This window comes from Neodiprion lecontei, chromosome 5, assembly GCF_021901455.1.
Source record: "Neodiprion lecontei isolate iyNeoLeco1 chromosome 5, iyNeoLeco1.1, whole genome shotgun sequence".
NCBI lineage: Eukaryota > Metazoa > Arthropoda > Insecta > Hymenoptera > Diprionidae > Neodiprion > Neodiprion lecontei.
Genome location: NC_060264.1, coordinates 25,963,769 through 25,983,666, shown reverse-complemented (window position 1 = coordinate 25,983,666; position 19,898 = coordinate 25,963,769). Strand labels below are relative to the sequence as shown.

Here is a 19,898-nt window from a genome sequence, read left to right as displayed (position 1 = left end):
ACAACAATATAATTATCACTCGCGATTTGTAATCGAGTTGAGATGCCATCGGTAACTTTATGATATAGAAAAAATTCGAACCGATCGGTCTTGCGTGCACCTTGAACAGATTTGTCTTCGACGCTCACTTGTCACACTGATCACCCTTCACATGTCTCTTGCCGAAAAGAATTCAAATTCACAAGAAATTATTAACGAAGAATATAATTCACGCACGATTGTTATCCCTTCAGAATAATGTGATGCGAATTCAACTTTATCCGAAGTACCGAATCCACAGAATTAAACACCGAACGAAATGAGCTACCTCTCCATTCGTTGGAAAATGGCAGCACCTCGACCCTTCGATTGGCGAGTGTAACTACGAACTGAAAGCTGATTAGCTCTGGCGCAGGCTGTCGATGACGTTCGGCCAATCGCAACAGAGCCGGGCAACGAAGAAACACCTGCTGCCTTGCGTACATCCCCACCCTTCTACTCATTGTAAAGTTTGAATGTGAAATAATATAACGTACTGTCCGGCTGTAAACACGAGCAACACTGTTATCGATACTGAATTAAAACAAAACGCCTGGATCAACGAGAGAAAGTCCACAACATGAGGGAAATTGCGCCGATGACAATTATCCCTCAAAATGGCAAGTTTTTATTCTTTGAAAGTACTTGAATAACCACACGTCGTTCAATTAACCAAACTGTCTGAATCGACGATCGTTCAAATGGCTCGTGGTCATTTTGCACTTCATCGCTTCTTGCAAAAATTAATTTATGACAATAAACAATCACTCGTATTACTCATTCTTCTTTAAACTTGAAGTATTTTTTTTTTATTTCATCTTAAAACTTTGTTTAATCTACGTCTTCTCTTCAGATTATTTTCCTCAACTATGGCAGGCTTTCTGATTTTCTTTCTCTTTTTTTTTTATCACAGCAACCGATGAGGCAAGGAAATCGGCTGAGGAAATGGACGAACAACGCCACAAAACTGTTGCTTACGAATACCTCTGTCATTTAGAAGAGGCAAAAAAGTACAAAGGCTATGGTTACATGTGTACTCGATTATTTATGCACATACTCATTTGTCTAATTGAATCCTGCATAGGTGGCTGGAAGCATGTCTAAGGGAGAAACTACCTGCGACTCTTGACCTTGAGGAAAATTTGAGGAATGGAGTTTACTTGGCAAAGTTGTGCCATTTTATCGCACCCGATGTTTTGCCTTATAATAAAATATACGATCCTGAACAGAAACGATATGCCGTTGCTGGACTTCAGTTTCGCCACACAGACAATATCAATCATTTTATAAAATGCTTAAAGAGCATGCAGCTGCCATTGGTACAAAATAAAATCATACAGAGATATTCAATTAAACTGACATCAAGATTTTTTTATGAGTTTTCAAATAGTTCTCTAATTACTGATCCAGCTGCCTAATTTCACCTGGAGTAAATGTAACAAAAATTGCCTATGAACTAATGAAACATGTCCAGCAGTGAAACGGAATACATGAAAGACCTCGTTTGCTGGAATATATTAGCAAAGGCTCATGTAAAGTAAAAAATGATTGCAAAGAATTTAAATATGCTGCAAGAAACTTATCATTTTCTATACATAAATTCATGAGATCATCATTCAATATCATACTTAACAAAGAATCAAAACAAATTACAAGAGAAATTCATCAATGTGAATTTAAACAGTTATATTGACGATCATCAGTGTAATTTATATATTAATATTTATTATTCAAGATTTTTTAATTACCTAAGATACTGTTTCCCCGCAGACTTTTCAACCAGAAACTACAGATATATATGACAAAAAGAATATGCCAAGAGTTATCTACTGCATCCATGCACTCAGTACACATTTATTCAAAATGGGAATGGCGCCGCAGATTCAAGACTTGTATGGAAAAGTGAATTTCACAGGTATGATTAGAAATGCCACAGCTCATTAAAGTTTAGTGGATTATTCCAAGAATGATCACTACCAAATCAAGATTCAGATAATCCAAGAATAACTAATCATTCGAAGTCTGAACAATATTACAAACAAACAAGTTTATTAGTTGTTCAATAATGTCACTCACAAATATTTATTTTCCACCTAATGATGTCCTTTACCTGCTAATTACAACTTGATTGTTTAGATGAAGAGATAAACGTTATGAGCAAAGAATTAAAACAATTTGGACTGCCGATGCCAGCATTCCAAAAAATCGGTGGATTATTAACTAACGAAATGCCAGGAAATACAGCCGCTCTGCACGCGGCTGTAATTGCCATAAATCAAGCCCTTGATGCAGAGGCAAGTAATAAAAATATGTCATTGTGTTAAAATAGGAATCATTCGTACCTATCCCCCTCAATAGTTTATCATGTTACTGATCATGACTTGTCTATTTGTTAGGTGGAAAACGCGATGTTAGGAACCCTCCAAAACTCTGCCGCGAGATTGAAAAATATTGATTCTCGTAATGTTCAGCGATACCGCGAGAGTTTGTCCAAAGCTAAGGAATTGAAGACACAAGCTGCACAGAATAGGGTCAGAAATATTAATGTTTAGGCGAATATAGGCAACAAGGAATTTTTTCTACTTTTCTATCTTGTTCCCTTCTAATATTTTTTTATAAAATAATGAAAACCCAATGGTTGATTTTCACTTTTTGTATTTACAGTCTCTGAATGATAGCTATGTTCCTGATGCTTACGACGAACTGTTGACCCAGGCTGAAATTCAAGGACACATCAATGCGGTAAATGGTAAGAGATAGAGAAAAGATTTCAGGTAACTTATTTGACCACTTATTTCCTAGAGAGATTGTGATTTTGCTATGCATATGTTGATACTTTACTCTTCGACGTCTGTATCTCTTTCAATACATGAAAAGTACATTTACAGAATTCCAGTAATCTTTTTATTAAGATTATTAGTCTATAGATGCACAGATTTTTCAAAGAAAATTAATAACAACTTTGTACATTACACACAGTTCAGTGCGCTCTAGAAGATGTTGTGGCTTCTGTTCACCAAGGAATCGGGGAAACTTTGATTAGTACTCTGAGTGTGCCTGCACTTCAATTGAAGGTCAGTTCTTTTTTTGCGATTCAATACCTGGTCTGGATCCTGATTTGACAATGCACTGTGATTTTAATCAGAGAACTTAACATTTTTGTTACAGAACGTTATAAACGCGAATGCTGAATTGTATGGAAAGGAATTGCTTCAGTTAATAGAAACTCCGGAATGGAAAATCAAAGCTGATGAGCACCAAGGCTGCAAAGATTTAGTTCAACGGTCTGTGGACATCGCTAACGGAATAGCAGATGTTTCCCAACGACGTTAGTATCTTGGATAACCAATTATACCCCACTCGTTGTATATTGGTAATAATTATTTGTCAAAATACGAGACCACAAATTATTGGCAACGGTGTAACTTGCATTGCTGCCTTATATATTTTATAGGCTTCTCCAAAATTATCAGAAATAATAATTAGTTTTACATCGAACTTGTGAGGGGAGAAAAAGTTCACTTGATGCCAAGCATTTTATTATTCGACTTATTAATTGCTTTGTGGAAATTTGTACGTATTTCTTTTCTACCGGTAGAACGATGCAAAAGTAGGATTCCAACAGAATCCACAGTTTTTTTTGATTAGGCTGATTGAAATTTGTTTTGTTAATGTGTTTTAAAAGTCTTCCATTTCTGTAGATACTAATAAACAGTTACTGTCATGTGATATTTTTCACTATTCAATAAATCTAGGTACCGAGGCAGTTCAGTTACTGAATCAATCATTGCAAAATGGTGATCAAAGAGACCTGCTAAACTCACTGATGAATCCAAATTTGGGTTTAGCTTACTACATCGATGAATTTGCCGCACCTTTATATTACGAGGAGATGAAGATCGACTGTATCGAGTCTAAGGTAACACATACTTGGACATGAAAAAACGAAGGAAAAATCGTTTGTATTTGATTAGAAATATATTGATCAATAAATGAGTATATTTTGTATTGCAGAAAGAACTCACCTACAGTGATATTATTGTTAGCATAAAAGTTTTATCTTCAATTGCGGCTGTCAGCAAAGCAGTTGACACTGGGAATCCTGAATTGACATATCAAGCACTGACCCACCCTGAAACTCACATTATGGCAAGTTTATGATCAGTTTTAAATCAAATTTACATACTTAATATTAATAGATCAAGTGGGTTTTAATTTGTACAAATCAGAATAATTTTCAGAATCGGTTCTAATGTAGAGCATTCCAAGTTTCTTAGATCCAATATCTCCAAGTTGTCGATTTTCAAAGGTGTAATGTTTTTGAGATGTTTAAGTAATAAATGTTATATTTAATGGTAATGATTTATACAGCTACTCGACATAGAGAATAAGGTGAAATATCACAGAGCATTAGCAGCAGCTCGTATTGAGAAACAAGCAGTATTTGTGAGCGAAAATCCTCTTTTGACATATGTGGACATTCAGGAATGTGTAGATATTGTAAACCAGCAATGCCAGGAAAACAATGCAGGTATAATACAGTTACGCAACCGATATTGAGTGTCTACTAAATACTTGAGTTCTGTAATTCATGTAATGTTTGCTGATGACTGTTCATTATTGACAGTTATCCTGGTATTGAACGAGTTGAACGATGCAGTTATAAATAATAGTAGAGCTGGCATCATCAATACACTTCAAAACCCACTTCTCAAATTGAGAGAGCCAATACCTCCAGCTGATTCTTCTTTGTATTTGCAATTGTTCAAAAAAGCTTTGGATGAAAATCATCCTGATGGGTCCGGATTGTGGCTTGAGGATGTTAATAATGTTGCTCAAATCGTTTATGAAGAAGCGGAGGAAGTGCAAGCTGGTAAAGATATCTTTTCTTAATCAAGTAATGATTAAGGGGTTCAAGTGAATGTACGAAAGTGTCGGATAAAAAAGTTATTAATTAATCTCGGTTTTTAGCTTGCACATTTTTATCTCAAGTAAACATTGCTATCGATGAAAACGACGCTGAATTGACTTATGACTCTCTGCGATCAACCGGCCTAAATATAAATCCAAAGTATAAGGAGGAATATCACAAATTCTTGCATAACATGAAACAGCATAAGGTAAGTTATCAATTAAGACTATGGAATAATTTAAATATTGTCATTTTTATAGTAAGAAATGTTAAAAGATCACTCATTACAGTTACAAAACTTCTTTGGCCCATACGTTCGTCATGTAACAAATAGAGGAAATGTAGCGTATATCGATATGACCCAGGAGAAATATACCTGGGACAAACCAGATGGTATTTTGGAAACATATTACATCAGCAAAACTGATATCCAGGTGAAAATCAGCGTTAGAATGAGATTGATATTGACCACAAAAAATTGTAGTTGACAAGTTTTGTTTAATTTCAGGATATTATACACAAAGTGGAGATCGACAATCGTAAAAAAAACTTAAGCAGGATTAACGAGAAAGCAATTGTTAAGCTGCAGTCGATGATACGAGGATATTTATTGCGTAAAAAAATATCCGATCGCTTTGCCAAATTTCATAATAATATTGATAAAATTATCAGTATTCAGAGATGGTGGCGGCGAATTTTACAGCAAAAGTATTCTGCTACTATCTTGATAAGGAATGCCAATGAAGAAAATAATCCCCAGCAAAAACATGAAAATATTTACGATCAATGCAAAAAAGAGGTAAGTTTCTTTATACTTTAATTTCATACTGCGCGTTGCTTATATCTTATCTATTGTAATTTGTTTTGTAGGAAGAGAAGGTGATTAAAATTCAGGCCTTATGGCGTGGGAGAGCGGCAAGGAGAGCTTTGCACTCTCTTCTTCATCTTGACAAACCGCCATTTTCAAGTGTAAGAAATTTCCTACCAATTTTAGACTTTAATGCCGAAGACTACGATGAGGATCTTCAATTACAGGTATCGTAGAAAAAAAAATGTTCATTCATAAATTGCAATTGGGGAAAAATGATTTTTAAACATCAGAATCACTTCGTGTATGAGGTAGATAATTGAAACAAAATATCAAAAAATGATGAAAATAAGAATGGTTAATTTATTTTCAGCAAATTAGAACTGAAGTAGTTCAAACAATAAGACATAATCAGAACCTCTTACAACAGTTGAATGACATGGACATTAAAATCGGACTCCTCATACAGAACAGAATAACTCTGCAGGTCAGTTACTTGATAGAATTTAGTTGCTAAATCGTATGAATGTGCAACTATTCCCATGAATACTTGAACGAAGGAAATGTTAAAATTATAGGATGTAGTGGTACATGGAAAACACCTGGAATCGCTTGCAAAAGATAAGAATACAAATAGAACTAGAAAGAATTCGTTCAACGAAGGATCTTCACACAAAGGACTGAAGTCTCTGACCAAAGAGGGGCGTAAGATGCTGGAAGGATACCAGCACCTCTTTTATGCCCTACAAACTAATCCTACATACTTATCAAAACTTTTATTCCTCTTGCCGCAGAGCAAGACCAACAAGTTTTTGCAAAATGTTATCCTTACACTATTCAATTTTGGCTCGAATATGAGGGAAGAGTACTTACTGCTAAAACTATTTCGCAGCGCTCTTCAAGAAGAAATTCGGTCAGCGGATTTCGATTTCAGTCTCATATGGAATTAAATTTTTACATTTTTATCCAAAAATCCGTTTTTATATGAACAGTATTTATACGAACATTATATTTTCAGATCTAAATTTGAAAAACCTTCAGAAGTAGTGACTGGAGATCCATTGGTGTTGAAGATGGTAGTCACTTACGCCCGTCAATTGAGTGGGAAAAATCCTTTGCGCCAAATAGTGGGCCCAATCATACAGAAAATACTCGCCGATAAGAAGATAAATATCGAAACGAACCCTGTTGATATATATAAGTGCTGGAGGAATCAGTTAGAAATGGAAACAGGGCAAACATTGTAAGAAAGGATTCATTGTCTTCGACGACGTTGTCACTTTTTTAAATTTCAGAAGATGTCTAGCTGATGAGTACATACGGGAAGTTCATTGACTTATGTTTTTATATCCTTCTGCAGAAATCTTCCATACACAGTGACTCAACAGGAGGCATTGACCTATGAACAAGTGCGACACAGACTCGACAAAGGCATAACACTTTTGAAGAGTACAGTTATGGAGTTTCTGACGACAATTACAGAGTCTCGCAAGCTAATTCCATTCGGTATGCTCTACATGGCCAAAGTGCTCAATGACACTTTGACTGAAAAGTTTCCAAATGCTGCTGAAAAAGATATCCTGAAAGTTGTCGGAAACTTGGTTTACTATCATTTTATCAACGCAGCTATTGTCGCACCCGATGCATTTGACATCATTACTCTACCTGTAGATAGATCACTTTCTAACGATCAAAGACGAAATTTGGCTAGCATAGCCAAGATCCTACAATTTGCTGCATCTAAAAAAGGGGTAACAGTATATTAATACTATGTTTGTTCAGAGTTTCAACTTTGCCTTTTATTGATATTTAATCTGTTTGTTCTTTGTTTCACCATCTTTTCAACTCTAGTTTGGCGAAGAAGCCATGCATCTGGTGTGCCTTAATCCATTCATAATTGAGTGTCATGAGAAGTTTAAAAAATTCTTCCGTTATTGCTGCCAAATTGATGAGCTGGAAGAGCATTTCCGTATACACGAGTTCACAGAAGCAACTCTAATACATAAACCTGACATTTACATATCTCTCCAAGTAATAAAAACTGATCAAATGTCCTTAGTCAAACTTGCTAATAGGAACAAATTTAATTTCATTCTTTTTGTTCTTGAAGGAAATTTGCGACACTCACAGCCTCGTTGTTGAATATCAGTATCAAATTGCTCCCGACCCTCTAGATCCTCTCCACGAGCTTTTAGATGACCTGGGACAAACACCGACGGTGGCTTCATTAATGGGAATAAGTGAGCAGCAAGCATCTAACTTCATTTTCCGAGAAAAGTACTATCAAGCCAAGCGACCTTATGTTATTGTCATTATATGTTCCAGCCGATCCTATTTGCGAGTCTAATATGATTCGTCTTGGAAAGACAGAGGTCTGCTTGATATTGACAAACAAGTTTGAGGTACCTGATAGTAACGATTCAAGTCTGAACAAACTTTTTATTAAAACGAAAGAGCTGTTGGTGTCAGTGTTGCCGTTCTTGAAAGGGGACTCATTAGCGGATGCTTTGGCGAACAACGCAACACCAATTGAAGAGAAGCGTTATGACAAAAAATCGTACTTACCGAGCTCGGTAAAAACTGTCCATAAAAGGTGTGAAATTTAAAAAAATCAGCATCAATCATTAGAAAAACATTAGGCTGTAAAAGAGTTGCCAATAAGGTGAAAAGGTTTCATCAATATTTTTTTTCTAGTTCTTCCTTGAACGATTGTAAAGCTCAGCTGCGTGCATATCTCAGCAAACTGGAACTTGGAGGGTGGGTGTCGAGGGCAGATGGTTATCAAAACATAATAACTGCAGTGGCAAAAGATCTTTGCCATAAAAGCAAGTACAGGATTCTCAGAAGAACAGAACTACAAACACTCAGAGCGACAAAACAAAGTCTTGACCAGAAAACTAAGTACTATGAAGAACAGGTACAATTTTACAATGAGTACATACATCGATGCTTGGAGAACCTCAACACTGGTAAAGGGTAATGTAGTTGACTACAGTATTGATATAAATAATAAAAACGTTAGAAGATGTGTATCAAAATTTTGCAACGTTTATGCTGATGCTAAATGGAATATTCAACAGGTCTTTGCACGCCTATAAGACGATTCAAAAGAACAATCACGGTAAGTTAAAGTCCAAAATGACGTTGAAATATTCGGCAGCTAAGCTTCAAGAGAAAGGGGTACTGCTAGAAGTGGATGGACTTCCGCATTCACAGTTCAAGAATGTAATATTTGAGATAAGTCCGACGGAACACAACGGAATTTTTACTGTTCGGGGTAAATTCATGGGAGTTGAAATGGAAAAGGTCGATGTAGATATCCAGAAATTGCTTCAGCTACAATTCGAAGGTGCTCCTATAATGGATATGTTTGGAAAGGCAAAGATCAATGTCAATTTGCTTCTATTCCTCTTAAATCGAAAATTTTATGGGAAAACCTAAATACTGAAGAATGAATGACAAATGAAATTCCTCAATATGAATATCTAATTAACAAATCAAATTTGACCTAGTTGTGAGGGCACACTGTGAATAAGACTGAATCTCTCCGAACATAAATCGTGTGAATTAGTAGTTTCAAGAACAAGCAAGCTTTGCTCCAATTAATCGATGATTAAATACTATGTATGATTTTTTTTATATCACAAAATAATTATATGTCTAACCGTACTTATGTTCAGTAAAATTTTATACTTTAATATTTATGTTGTTGCGCCAGCTAAAAAGATGTATATACACGTGAAACATGTAAGATATAATCCAAATAATCGTATTTAATTGTAAATTTCACTTCTACACGCAGAAATATATTTTAATCTGAATATACGACCGGTTTGCTTCTACCATTACAATCAAAGGCTCAAATTCTCCCGCTTTACTTCACTTGGGCAATAAAATGCTGATAAAATGAATTTAAAGGTACAGGCAAGAGAAAGATATAGATGCCGAGTTTACACATGAAGTTTTCACGCATTTAATTCAGATGACTTGATTACTACATGCCATAAAATTCTGTGCATAAGTTGTAACCATCTTATCGTAAAGCGCGTCTGTTTTTAAATATCTATTTATTTTATAAGAGTTCATAATTTGATATTACATACGTACAATAATATAATAGATAGCGCAATATTTTTTGGACAGTATTAGACATAGTATGACAAGTTGGTATCCTTACTATCATGAGACGGTGCTGCAATTTGTTGATCAGAAACTGTGTTTATAAAGAATGCTTTTTACAGCTCTACCGCAAATGGCAAAAAACACTATTTATCAAGTAAGTAAAATAAAATAAGAGAGTGAAAATATTTTTTAAAGTGGACAGGCAGACTTACTGCGAAATTAACTCTACTGATCGACTGTACATATATGTATATTTTGTATTCACAATTACCATATAAATTGAAAGACTGTCTGTCCAATTTCTATGACACATAAATAAAAGGCAATTCTTGACACAATCGTACACGAAATAAATAACTTAACCGTTCTTTAGCGCTTTCTTATTCTAATTGTTATTAACACTATGTCAAAGAGCATAACTGTAATTACAAATTGAAATATCATACTTCGATGCTGCACCGTCAATGTAAGGTAAGGCATATTTTTTTTAGCTTTTCAAAGTCCCTGGGCACTTTGTGCTCCTTCGATAGTGATTAGCTATTATACTAAAATACTATGATGTTTAAATTGTGTATAGTATCATTATTGTTATTATTATTATTACTATGATTTAAAGGTCTCTGAGCCTAATGTAATGTATATTTCTATACTGTAGGTACGTATTTAATCATAAAATTATCTTATAGTGTACTTAACGAGCGAACAGAAGCCTTGGTAACTTTATGCGGTCAGATTAAGTTATTGTGTAGATGGTAGCTGCATGTGTTTTAAAGGCCTGTGAAAAGTGGATAGATGAAGAAAAAAGGTATCTCACAGAATTCAATGATGTGTAGAATAAGTTGACCATGTTTTCTGTGTTTCAAAATTCTATCTACGAACCACTCACTCAGTCCTGTTCTTCAACACGAGGAGCCGCAGTTAAATTATCATTTCCTTCTCATTTTGGACATTACGTAACGAATAGCAAATTGTAATTTCAAGGTAAAAATGATTGTTTGAACAAAGAATCTCACCTATCGTCTGAATGTTATAATAGTTATTATTACATACTGTTATTGTTATGTCTGTTCCAAATCGTTGATTTAAAATAAATCAATCATTCTCTTACAATTAATGTATACATTATCAAGACTTTTTGGGTCGCTATTGCGGGGGTCAAAGTAAAACATTAGAAGAAGGAAAAACGGTGGAGAAAATGAAACACTAACAATACGATTCAAAGTATTCGATTCGGAAAACAGAACAAGAAGTTTGTGCAAATCTAGCCCAATCAAAACTTTCATATACTTGTGGATTCGAATGGCAATACATTAGTTACTACTACTATGGCTCCACGTTGCAAAATGCTACTCCAAATTTAGAGAGAAAAAAGAAACTAAATAAGTGCCCTGGTTGATGTTTCACCTAATTCGATCTGTGATAGTTTCATAGGTACAAATCGGTTTTTGAACAAATTACGGATAAAATTACGTTACGAAAAATCAAACACGGAAAACTAAGAGAGAAAAGAGAGAAAAGAGATGAAAGAGAGAGAGAAGAGATAGAGAGACAGAGAAGAAAAACAAGTAAACTCCATTCCTTCCCTACTATGTATAGATATACAATATTATAATAATGGAATAATAAATATCACAATATTAATTTCAAATTTTATAATTATAATAATAGTAATGAATTCTTTTACTAGGGGGTGGGAAATTGGGGGCATAATGATCAATGGATTCGATTTAATAAGCGTTATCGTTTGTTTAGGGTGTTCGAGAAGGATCTTAAAAATGCTCGCAGATCAGATACTTGTGACAAAGTTTCTTCAAGTACATTGCGTAGCGCAGTGAGGTCAGGCATCTTGTCGCAAGATTCAATGTTCAATAATTCAGTGAAGTATCTTTCCCATGCAGCCTTTTTGACGTACCTGAAAATAATGGACAACGTGGCGTTGATCATAAATTCAGTCCAAGGTGAATGTAAGTAGGTAATACTGATACAAAACCATACGCTATTTATTAAAAGAGAGAGAAAAAAAGAAAATGTTGACATTTCAAGAATGATAATTTTACAATTATCAGTTATTTACCTTGGTATTTTCGAGTTAATGAACCATCGGCCATTATTATTTGATACACGCATGTAGTTGCCGAAAAGTAGGCAGTGACTCGAGGCGGCTAAGCAATACAGATCGGTTTGATAAGTCCATGGTTTTCCAGTCTGCATTTCGATGCATGTGAAATCTTCAGTTTTAATAACATGCGTAAATTTCGTCGATTCGGGAAATAGACTCATATCAATACTACAGCCAAAATCTATTAGCTGTATAGTCGGTCTAACGTCATCCGAAGGTCTGCCGAAACAAAGTATGGAAAGTTGAAAGAAAAATGTTTTACTTTGATGTGAAAAGATGATGGGAATGAAAACGTATACTCACAGATGCATAAGTAGAAAATTGTCCGGTTTTATATCCCCGTGTATGATCTGACATTTGTGCAAATATTCGACTATTTGCAGCATTTCAATTGTAAAGAATATTGCTAACGGCTCACCCAGTTGTTTGCCAGTAGCTAATTTCACCTGATTTGCCACGGCGAGGAGAGTCCCATACTTTGAAAATTCGGAAACGAGAGTGCTCGCATTATTCGCAACGTAAGCTGTCGTTATGTCCATAAATCCGCGAAGCTGAAGCACACATAAATTGTTTTAAAATATTTCCGTATTATTCATCCTTCGGATTTTACTTACCATATGAGGATTCGTTAAGCGAGCCTTTATTTCTCTAGCAATATAATACTCCCAAACCCAGGCAGGTTTTTGCGTTTTCAAAGCAACCGCCTGACCAGTTTGAAGGTTTATTCCTTTATAAACTGTTCCGTAGGTTCCTTTTCCAAGGCACTTTTCTAAATCGTACGCTTCCGTACCTGTAGAATGCGTGAAATGAATAAATAAATATGCATACCATACTTTTCATGCTTATAAAAGTGGTTATTAACTGTCACATGTTTGAAGTACAAGAGCTTGCAGATTTATCATTCAACATTTGGAACTTACAAACTAAGTCAACTCAAGACCAGATTTGTCACAAAATTATCTACAATGACATATTAAATCAGTTCATTAGAAATTTAGCATTCGAATTATGAATGAACAGACTCACCAAGCGTCACCATAGTAGAAGGCACAAATTTATTTATATTCGAATCCAATTTGGTATACCCAACTGCATGATGTGGCTGTGGGAATTTAATTTTCCTCAACAAGCCAGTTATCAAGCCTTTGTCGAATGGGTTAATATCCCCGGTAGGAAGTTCAAATGTTTCCTCCTCAACCTCCTCCATAGGTTCATGTTCTTCAAACTCCATGGAATCATCTTTTTCAGGCTTAAAACTAATCGCCTTACGAAGATCGCAACTGTTCTTTATCTCGGACGTTATCTGATCCACATTACGCTGTACAGTTCGCGGACTCTGGGCATGAACTGCTTGAATTTGAGCTCTCATTTTCTGTTCATAAGTTTGATTAGCCGCAAGCAAGAATTCTGTTGATTCCATATCTAACATTCAAAAAAAAAGAATTCCAATTATCTCACGTATTACAAAACAAAATTTAAAATCATAGAGAAACAAGTTGTTTCTCGAATTCCAGTAGTACGCACCTTGGGAAGTCGACTGCTCTTTTATAGGTAGTAAATCTTCCCTTGTTAAAGTGAACCCTAGCCCAGGAGTTCTCGTGTGAGCACCACTGCTTCCAGAGGAACTTGAAACGTACTCTCGAGTAGATTCCATTATGACGCTCAACTTATTTTCCTCGCCTTCGCAGCTTCGAGTTTCAGTTGGTCTGTATGTAAAGAGAAGAATTATTGATCCCAAATGTAACCCAAGTGACAGATTAGTGAACATTGAAAATAAAATTTTGTACCTCTAGAAGTGATTAACCTTCTTCATTAATCGAATGAAAATAAATCATCATTACAATGATGGCAATGATCAGACTGAAAAACGTACCCTTGAGAAGGAATATCATGTTCCTGAAACTGTTGCGTTTCCTTCCCTCTGTAAGAGTGTCTAAAATGGTTGGTGATTGGCGTTGAAGCTGTTAAATGGTTGTTGAACGCTTGTGTGAAGCAAGTTTCGTTTTCACTGGTCAAAGGAGTGATACCAAGGCTTTCATCGACGTATAAATTGTCCTGCTCAGATTGTTTGGGGCCAGCCTCATCCTCTAGGGGACCGTTATAGTCGACGGAAATCGCATTCTCTTTGTCCTCAGCCCCTTCTAGGTACTTGAGATCTCTTCGATTCATTCCCGGTGATTTAATATAAGGCAATTCAGATGGCATTTTATACGGCTTGCTAGATTCCACATCGGGATCTATGTAAGGTGTAAATTGAACCTGTTTCTGAGGCTCCACTCTATTGTCATGTGTCGGTGGTGACCCTATTGCGCTATGATACGATTGATAGCCAATACTACTGTTCGCAGATATATTTCCATAAATATGATGATGCTGCTGGTGTTGTTGCTGTTGCTGATGTTGCATGTGAGTTGAGGGATGATGTTGCTGTTGCTGCTGCTGCGTAGAAATACTGTGTTGTTGATGGTGCTGTTGATGATGATGGTGCTGGGGTTGTTGCTGTTGATGATGTTGCTGGGGTTGAACATGTTGCTGCATGTGTGGTGGTTGAATATGTGGCTGATGCTGGACATGCGGTTGATGATGCGGCTGAAAACGATTAAAAAAAAAGTGCATAAGCGCAAATTCCGCAATTTCCTCGTATAAAAACTCGACGTAATGGTTTACAGACGTAAAAATGACATATTTAGTTGTATTAGTTTACCTGCATTTGGTAATGGTAGGCATTATAAGCGTGGTTCCCGTAAGGTGATTGATGTTCAGGACTCGTATATGTGGGCGGGTAGTGTTGATGATTTTCTTGGTCACTGTATGGCTGCATATTGTACTGCTGATGGTGTTTGTTCCCAGTAATCGCATGTTGAGTCATGGAGCTGTCCATGTGTATGTCAAACACAAGTTTACCTCTCGGTTCTACTAAACCATGATTAATTCCGTTTCCAGGCATAGAAACAGAACTGGCGTTTTGATCAGGTGAATGCCAGAGGTCCTGCACAACGGACATCGCCTCTTTTGTATTTACAGTTATACTTTGCCCCAGCAAATGTTCGACAGCGTTATTTTGCACCGCAGCCCTATGATGCTGATTCATATAGCGCGAGCTGTGGATTTTCTGCTGCCTGTTTAATTCGGCTTCCATTCTCTCCGCTTCCATTCTCTCAGCCTCTATTCTCTCAGCTTCTATCCTCTCTGCCTCCAACCGCCGTCTTTCTAGTTCCCGCTGCTCTGCCTCGAACCTTTGCCTCTCCAGTTCTCTCTGTCTCTCCAGTGCCCTTTGTTCAGCCTCTCTCCTTTGCTGCTGAATATGTCGTTGCTGCTCCAGCTCAAGCTGCTCTGCTTCTTGCCTCTGCCTCTCTAACCTTGACAATTCTTCAGTTAATCGTTTCCTATTTTCATCGCTTTCCCGATGATTATTTTGTACCATTTCGTATCTCTGATCGCCTATTTCACACTCCCCTTTTGGATTGCTCTTGGATAAGCTCTGCTTCGCTCTATGAACAAAATCCAACTCTGTTGAACTGCCCAGTACAGGGCGAAGTCTGTAAAACTTACCTCTTCATGTATTTTTGCGCCCTGATTTCCTCCATACTTAAATCCACGTTGTCTGCGTACACTAGGTCTTTGGGATAATGCACCTTACGTATAATCTCCGAACTTGGCGGGTCTGGGACAAAAACAGGTACATGTAAATGTTCGTGGTACTTGCTTCCATCAAAGAATGGCGTGTGATTCGGAAATAGTCGCAATTTATCCATGTCATTTTCACTTGGGTGATCCTCGTGAACTGAAATCAGAAAAAGTATAATGTCGAATTGCGAATTATGTTGAAAACCGAAAAACCAATTAGAAAAAGCGAAATACATTCCCAATTTTTCCATGGCAATCATAAAAGAGAAAAGTAAATCAAAAGAGCACTGTAAATTTTGTTACCTTTGAAAGATGTTTTGATTGTCGAAGGTATCAATGGGCCTCTTTTAGACGCACTACTCCAGGGTCCAGGTTTTATAGAATTCTCTTTATGCACACTTTCCTCTATTGGTACATGATCCAGAATGCTAGAACCTTTATGCTCAGTTCCGGGTAGATCGTCCTAGGAACGCAAAGGTATAAAACAAAACTATATTAAACTGCACCAATTAAATTATTTGAATAACACTACGAAGAAATAAAAATTCTTTCCTTTTAAGTAAAGAAACAATATAGCCAAAATAAGGCTTAAACTTACCTGGTATATCTGGATCCTGGCATTTTCTCTGGATAGTTCGCTGGGATTGTAGACCTGCGGTAGAGAACCTGGTAAATAATCACGGACTCTCTGTCCAGTTCTAATGCTGCCAACTTTCTTGCCCCCCCTAATGGCTCGCAGAGAGCTGAATGCCTGACGTTGCTCAGCTAATGCAACAGCTCCTCGTTCATCGCGATGTCCAAGCATCTTGCGAGCCACAGCAAGTTGAAAATTTCTACGCATTAAATAAAAATAAAAATTAGTAAACACTAAAATAATCGGGTAAGTAAATCAAGAAGGGGAAACAAAATCAATTGTTTATCCATACGTTTGAGCACAAGTCAGTTCTTCGTACGGCTGAGCATGCGCAGCGACTCCCATAGAATAAATTTCGTCTGCTCTTTTATAATCCTCATTTTGCTCAAACTCGAAAGCCCATGCTCTGTACATGTCTGCGACCATAGTACCGATTCCGTTGTGGTGTAAAAGTTGGTAAAGTTCAAGGGGATTTTTTTGCATACTTATCTGAAAAATACAATGCCCCAGGCTTAATTGTTGGACTTTTTTGAAAATCACGAATTTATAATCATATGCGCTCGATTACGGCAGATTATAAAATTGGTGAGTATTCAACACTAAAGCAGACAACAAACAATTGGAAATCTTTGTAATCGACTTACATAATTAATCCACAATCTTATAAATCTACGATCTTGATGATATTTGGTTTCCTTCTCGAAAGTTGCTAGACATTGCTGTAATAGCCTCCCAATATGGGAATCATGGCCACTTCTTGGGAAACTTTGTTCTACCCATAGGATATAATCGTACCAATTTTCCAGTGGGTCTTCACCTTGGTAATTTTTAATAGCCTCTTCATACATGCTGTAGAAATTTACCACATATTAGTGTTATCGGAAATTTAAGTAGTATATGTAATTACCTTAAAGAAATTCAGCCAATTTCAACATTTTATTACACAGCACAGTAATAACATATTTGTTCAAAAATACAGGTAGCCAGTTTACAACAGGCAGTAACAATCATTAATTGTTAATATTTATTCAAAATTAATAAGCACTCACTGTTTCTCTTGTTGCAGCATCTGCTGCGCATCAGAATCTTCCTGAGCACGTAGTGCTGTTCCTAATTGCGTAGCATTTCTTCCGTGGCGTAACGGTTGAATGTTCTCCTTACAGAGAGCAATCACCGTGGCAGGATCCATGGTTTTCTCTAGGTTTTGCTCTTCAGTGTCTCTACCTAACAAAATCATAATCGAAGAAGAATGCTTCTCAATTATCTGTTTGAAAATCAAACACTGGTTTTTATTAAAGAAAAGGATTTGCAACAGAGATGAAACCTTGTATTAAATTTTTTTTTGTAGATAATTGTAAATGAATAACGGTGGAAGTTCACGTAGTATTTTGATAAAATTTATATTCGTCAAAAAAAGGAATATTAAATACAAGCTTTAATTTTTGATAATTGTTATCTTAATATGATTTACTAAGAATTTTACCACATTTCAATTAACGTTATCGTAAAGATAATTCTCATTTGCATAACCGAAACAAGCTGCGCTATGGATTTATGAAGGTGAAAGTGTTAGTGGTCGGCTATTTTGAAAAGTAGGCCCACTGGTCGGCAGTGGTTGTCCACTATTGGGCCAACAGTTGGCCATAGGTATTTTATTACAGAAATTTATCACGTACCAAGTCATTAAAGAAGTAATCGTGTCGTAAAAGTATAGATATAAATTAAGAAAACAACATGCATAATTTTGTAAAAAAATTATTGGCTATGGTACCTGTTAAAAAAAAGTTGATAACTATGGTCAAAATGGGAAATTTTTTTGGTTAATCGCCAAGTTGTATGGTTATGGAAGGAAACACCTAATTCTAACAGGAGGTAAAACACAAGTAAATGAAACAAGTGGCCGACCATTAACCTGAGGCCAACAACTAACTCATTCTCCCTATTTTATTTGTAACATTTGATACACAGTAATTTAATCAGACAATATTTCAGTAGTATTTCGGAATCTCGCTGAAATCTGTGTAACAGAAAATGAAATTTTCAACAGATTTTGTATTCTCGTAGCATTTGACAATGTAATTATTCAAAGAAAATGTTATAATTTCAAGAATCAATGACAGAGGTTGGTGTTTCAATCACATATTCGTTTTATTATGAAAAAAGAATGATTTCTGTTTCAACATTTGTCGAAACGTCAAAAAATATAGCTATAAAATTTTCAAGTACAGAATGTTTACTTATGAAGAGTCTAATTGTACATTAGGCTGAAATTAGTAACGTTACTTTAACGATGCATGTTAAGAAAAATTGTTATTTCGCACCTCTAGGAATGTCTGAAATTTATTAACACCATGATAAATAAAACGTACTCATATTTTGCAAAGCCAACTTCTTGAGTCATTCTAAAATTGCGCAATAATGATTTTTATCCCCGATATTTTGTTGTGTCAACGTTACTAACTTTGGCCTCATAATTGAATATACATCCATTTCGACTTACAAATCACAAATCTAGAATTGTGAAAATAGGGTGAATCAAAGCACTGATTTGTGTCATTTAAGAGCACCATGTAATTGTAAAAAAATAAATATTCGTTAAAACTTATAATTGTCCCAACAAAGACTCTGAATTTTCGAGGGGTTACTAAAATATCTGATTTTGAGGTAGGAATTCAGATAAACTGTCTTTGAATTCCAAAGTTTCTATAAAATAAAGAAATTTCAATTTGCTGATGATTTCTGATTAAAATGTTGAAAAATATAATTTATCTAATCGAATGTAGGGTTCGAATTAAAAAAATTAAGAATACTATTGACATTCCAGAAATAGAACGAGGAAAAACACGATGTGCTAATTGCTCGAGGAAAAAAAAGGAAAGTCTTTCAACATCCCGTTTAACTGTAAGAGTAACAAGAGCTGTTTTCTGACAATTACAAAGTGACTGTTGCCCTGCAGGGGAAGGGAACGCCAAGGGTATCTCAAGTAAACGTTATTTTTGAACAAAGAAGGGGCAGCTGCAATAGAGTACTTACAGCATCGTATCCTCGATGATGTATTTTTCTCGGCGTAAGGTGAATGCGGAGTGAGATATTTGAAATAAGTATCAACGATCTTTCACCGAATATATGTTCAATAAGGACGCTCTTCCTTATATCCAATCGGTTAGGTTAGGATGAGTTTCGTTCAACGGCCAGCCAGCCGTCCGTTCAACGGAAGCTGCTGCTCAATGCATCAACATTCGACCAACGGTTTTATCATCTCAACCGTCTTCTGCTACGGGTTACTTTCAAAAATGCAGATCATCGCACGTTTGGTTAATTGCTAAACAACTGACGTTCCGGTAAATATTTCAATTTACGAATAACCGTTGGTACTTCATCGGCCCTTAATTTCTGCTTGTTTATCAAACTTTTCTTCCTTTTAATATTACACTCTTCATGTATCCGCTACGAATGCGTATGTGTTAGAGATGCATACATAAAAAGCACGGACCTTCCATGAGAAAGGGGAAATTAGCTACGGCATTGAGTAACAAATATAACCAGACTGAAGAAAGCCAACCCTATGGAGGCTTGCGTAACACATACTAGCCAACCACAGAGGTTAGAAAGTGGAACGTATGTATTTATCGTATTTATGTAGTTCATAACGAGTTCA

General features: G+C 36.0%; 2 protein-coding genes across 3 annotated transcripts; one reads left to right on the top strand and one right to left on the bottom strand.

Annotated features, from left to right (window-relative positions):
• Positions 1-502: 502 nt before the first annotated feature.
• On the top strand, positions 503-10,649 carry LOC107225128 (ras GTPase-activating-like protein IQGAP1). Its single transcript, XM_015665476.2, has 26 exons — positions 503-638; positions 932-1,028; positions 1,103-1,337; positions 1,789-1,933; positions 2,155-2,312; positions 2,415-2,549; positions 2,683-2,767; positions 2,998-3,092; positions 3,187-3,346; positions 3,774-3,937; positions 4,033-4,167; positions 4,390-4,549; positions 4,646-4,891; positions 4,990-5,138; positions 5,221-5,364; positions 5,439-5,729; positions 5,801-5,965; positions 6,112-6,225; positions 6,317-6,651; positions 6,757-6,981; positions 7,099-7,489; positions 7,590-7,769; positions 7,849-7,978; positions 8,064-8,331; positions 8,433-8,714; positions 8,819-10,649. The coding sequence occupies exons 1-26, from the start codon at positions 599-601 to the stop codon at positions 9,177-9,179; spliced, it is 4,890 nt and encodes a 1,629-aa protein (XP_015520962.2). The 5' UTR covers positions 503-598; the 3' UTR covers positions 9,180-10,649.
• A 314-nt stretch (positions 10,650-10,963) lies between these two features.
• On the bottom strand, positions 10,964-19,710 carry LOC107225284. Of its 2 annotated transcripts, none has more exons than XM_046740508.1 (15): positions 19,270-19,710; positions 17,290-17,460; positions 16,885-17,089; positions 16,533-16,729; positions 16,205-16,439; positions 15,910-16,069; positions 15,532-15,763; positions 14,684-15,470; positions 13,853-14,568; positions 13,504-13,685; positions 13,006-13,401; positions 12,594-12,769; positions 12,283-12,530; positions 11,935-12,198; positions 10,964-11,772 (listed from the first exon to the last, which is right to left on the bottom strand). In XM_046740508.1, exons 2-15 carry the CDS (start codon positions 17,427-17,429, stop codon positions 11,598-11,600), a joined length of 4,113 nt encoding a protein of 1,370 aa, XP_046596464.1. In that variant the 5' UTR covers positions 17,430-17,460; positions 19,270-19,710; the 3' UTR covers positions 10,964-11,597. The 2 variants fall into 2 exon arrangements, with proteins under 2 accessions (XP_046596464.1, XP_015521186.2); XM_015665700.2 differs by having other exon boundaries at positions 17,290-17,464; positions 19,274-19,710.
• Positions 19,711-19,898: the final 188 nt, after the last annotated feature.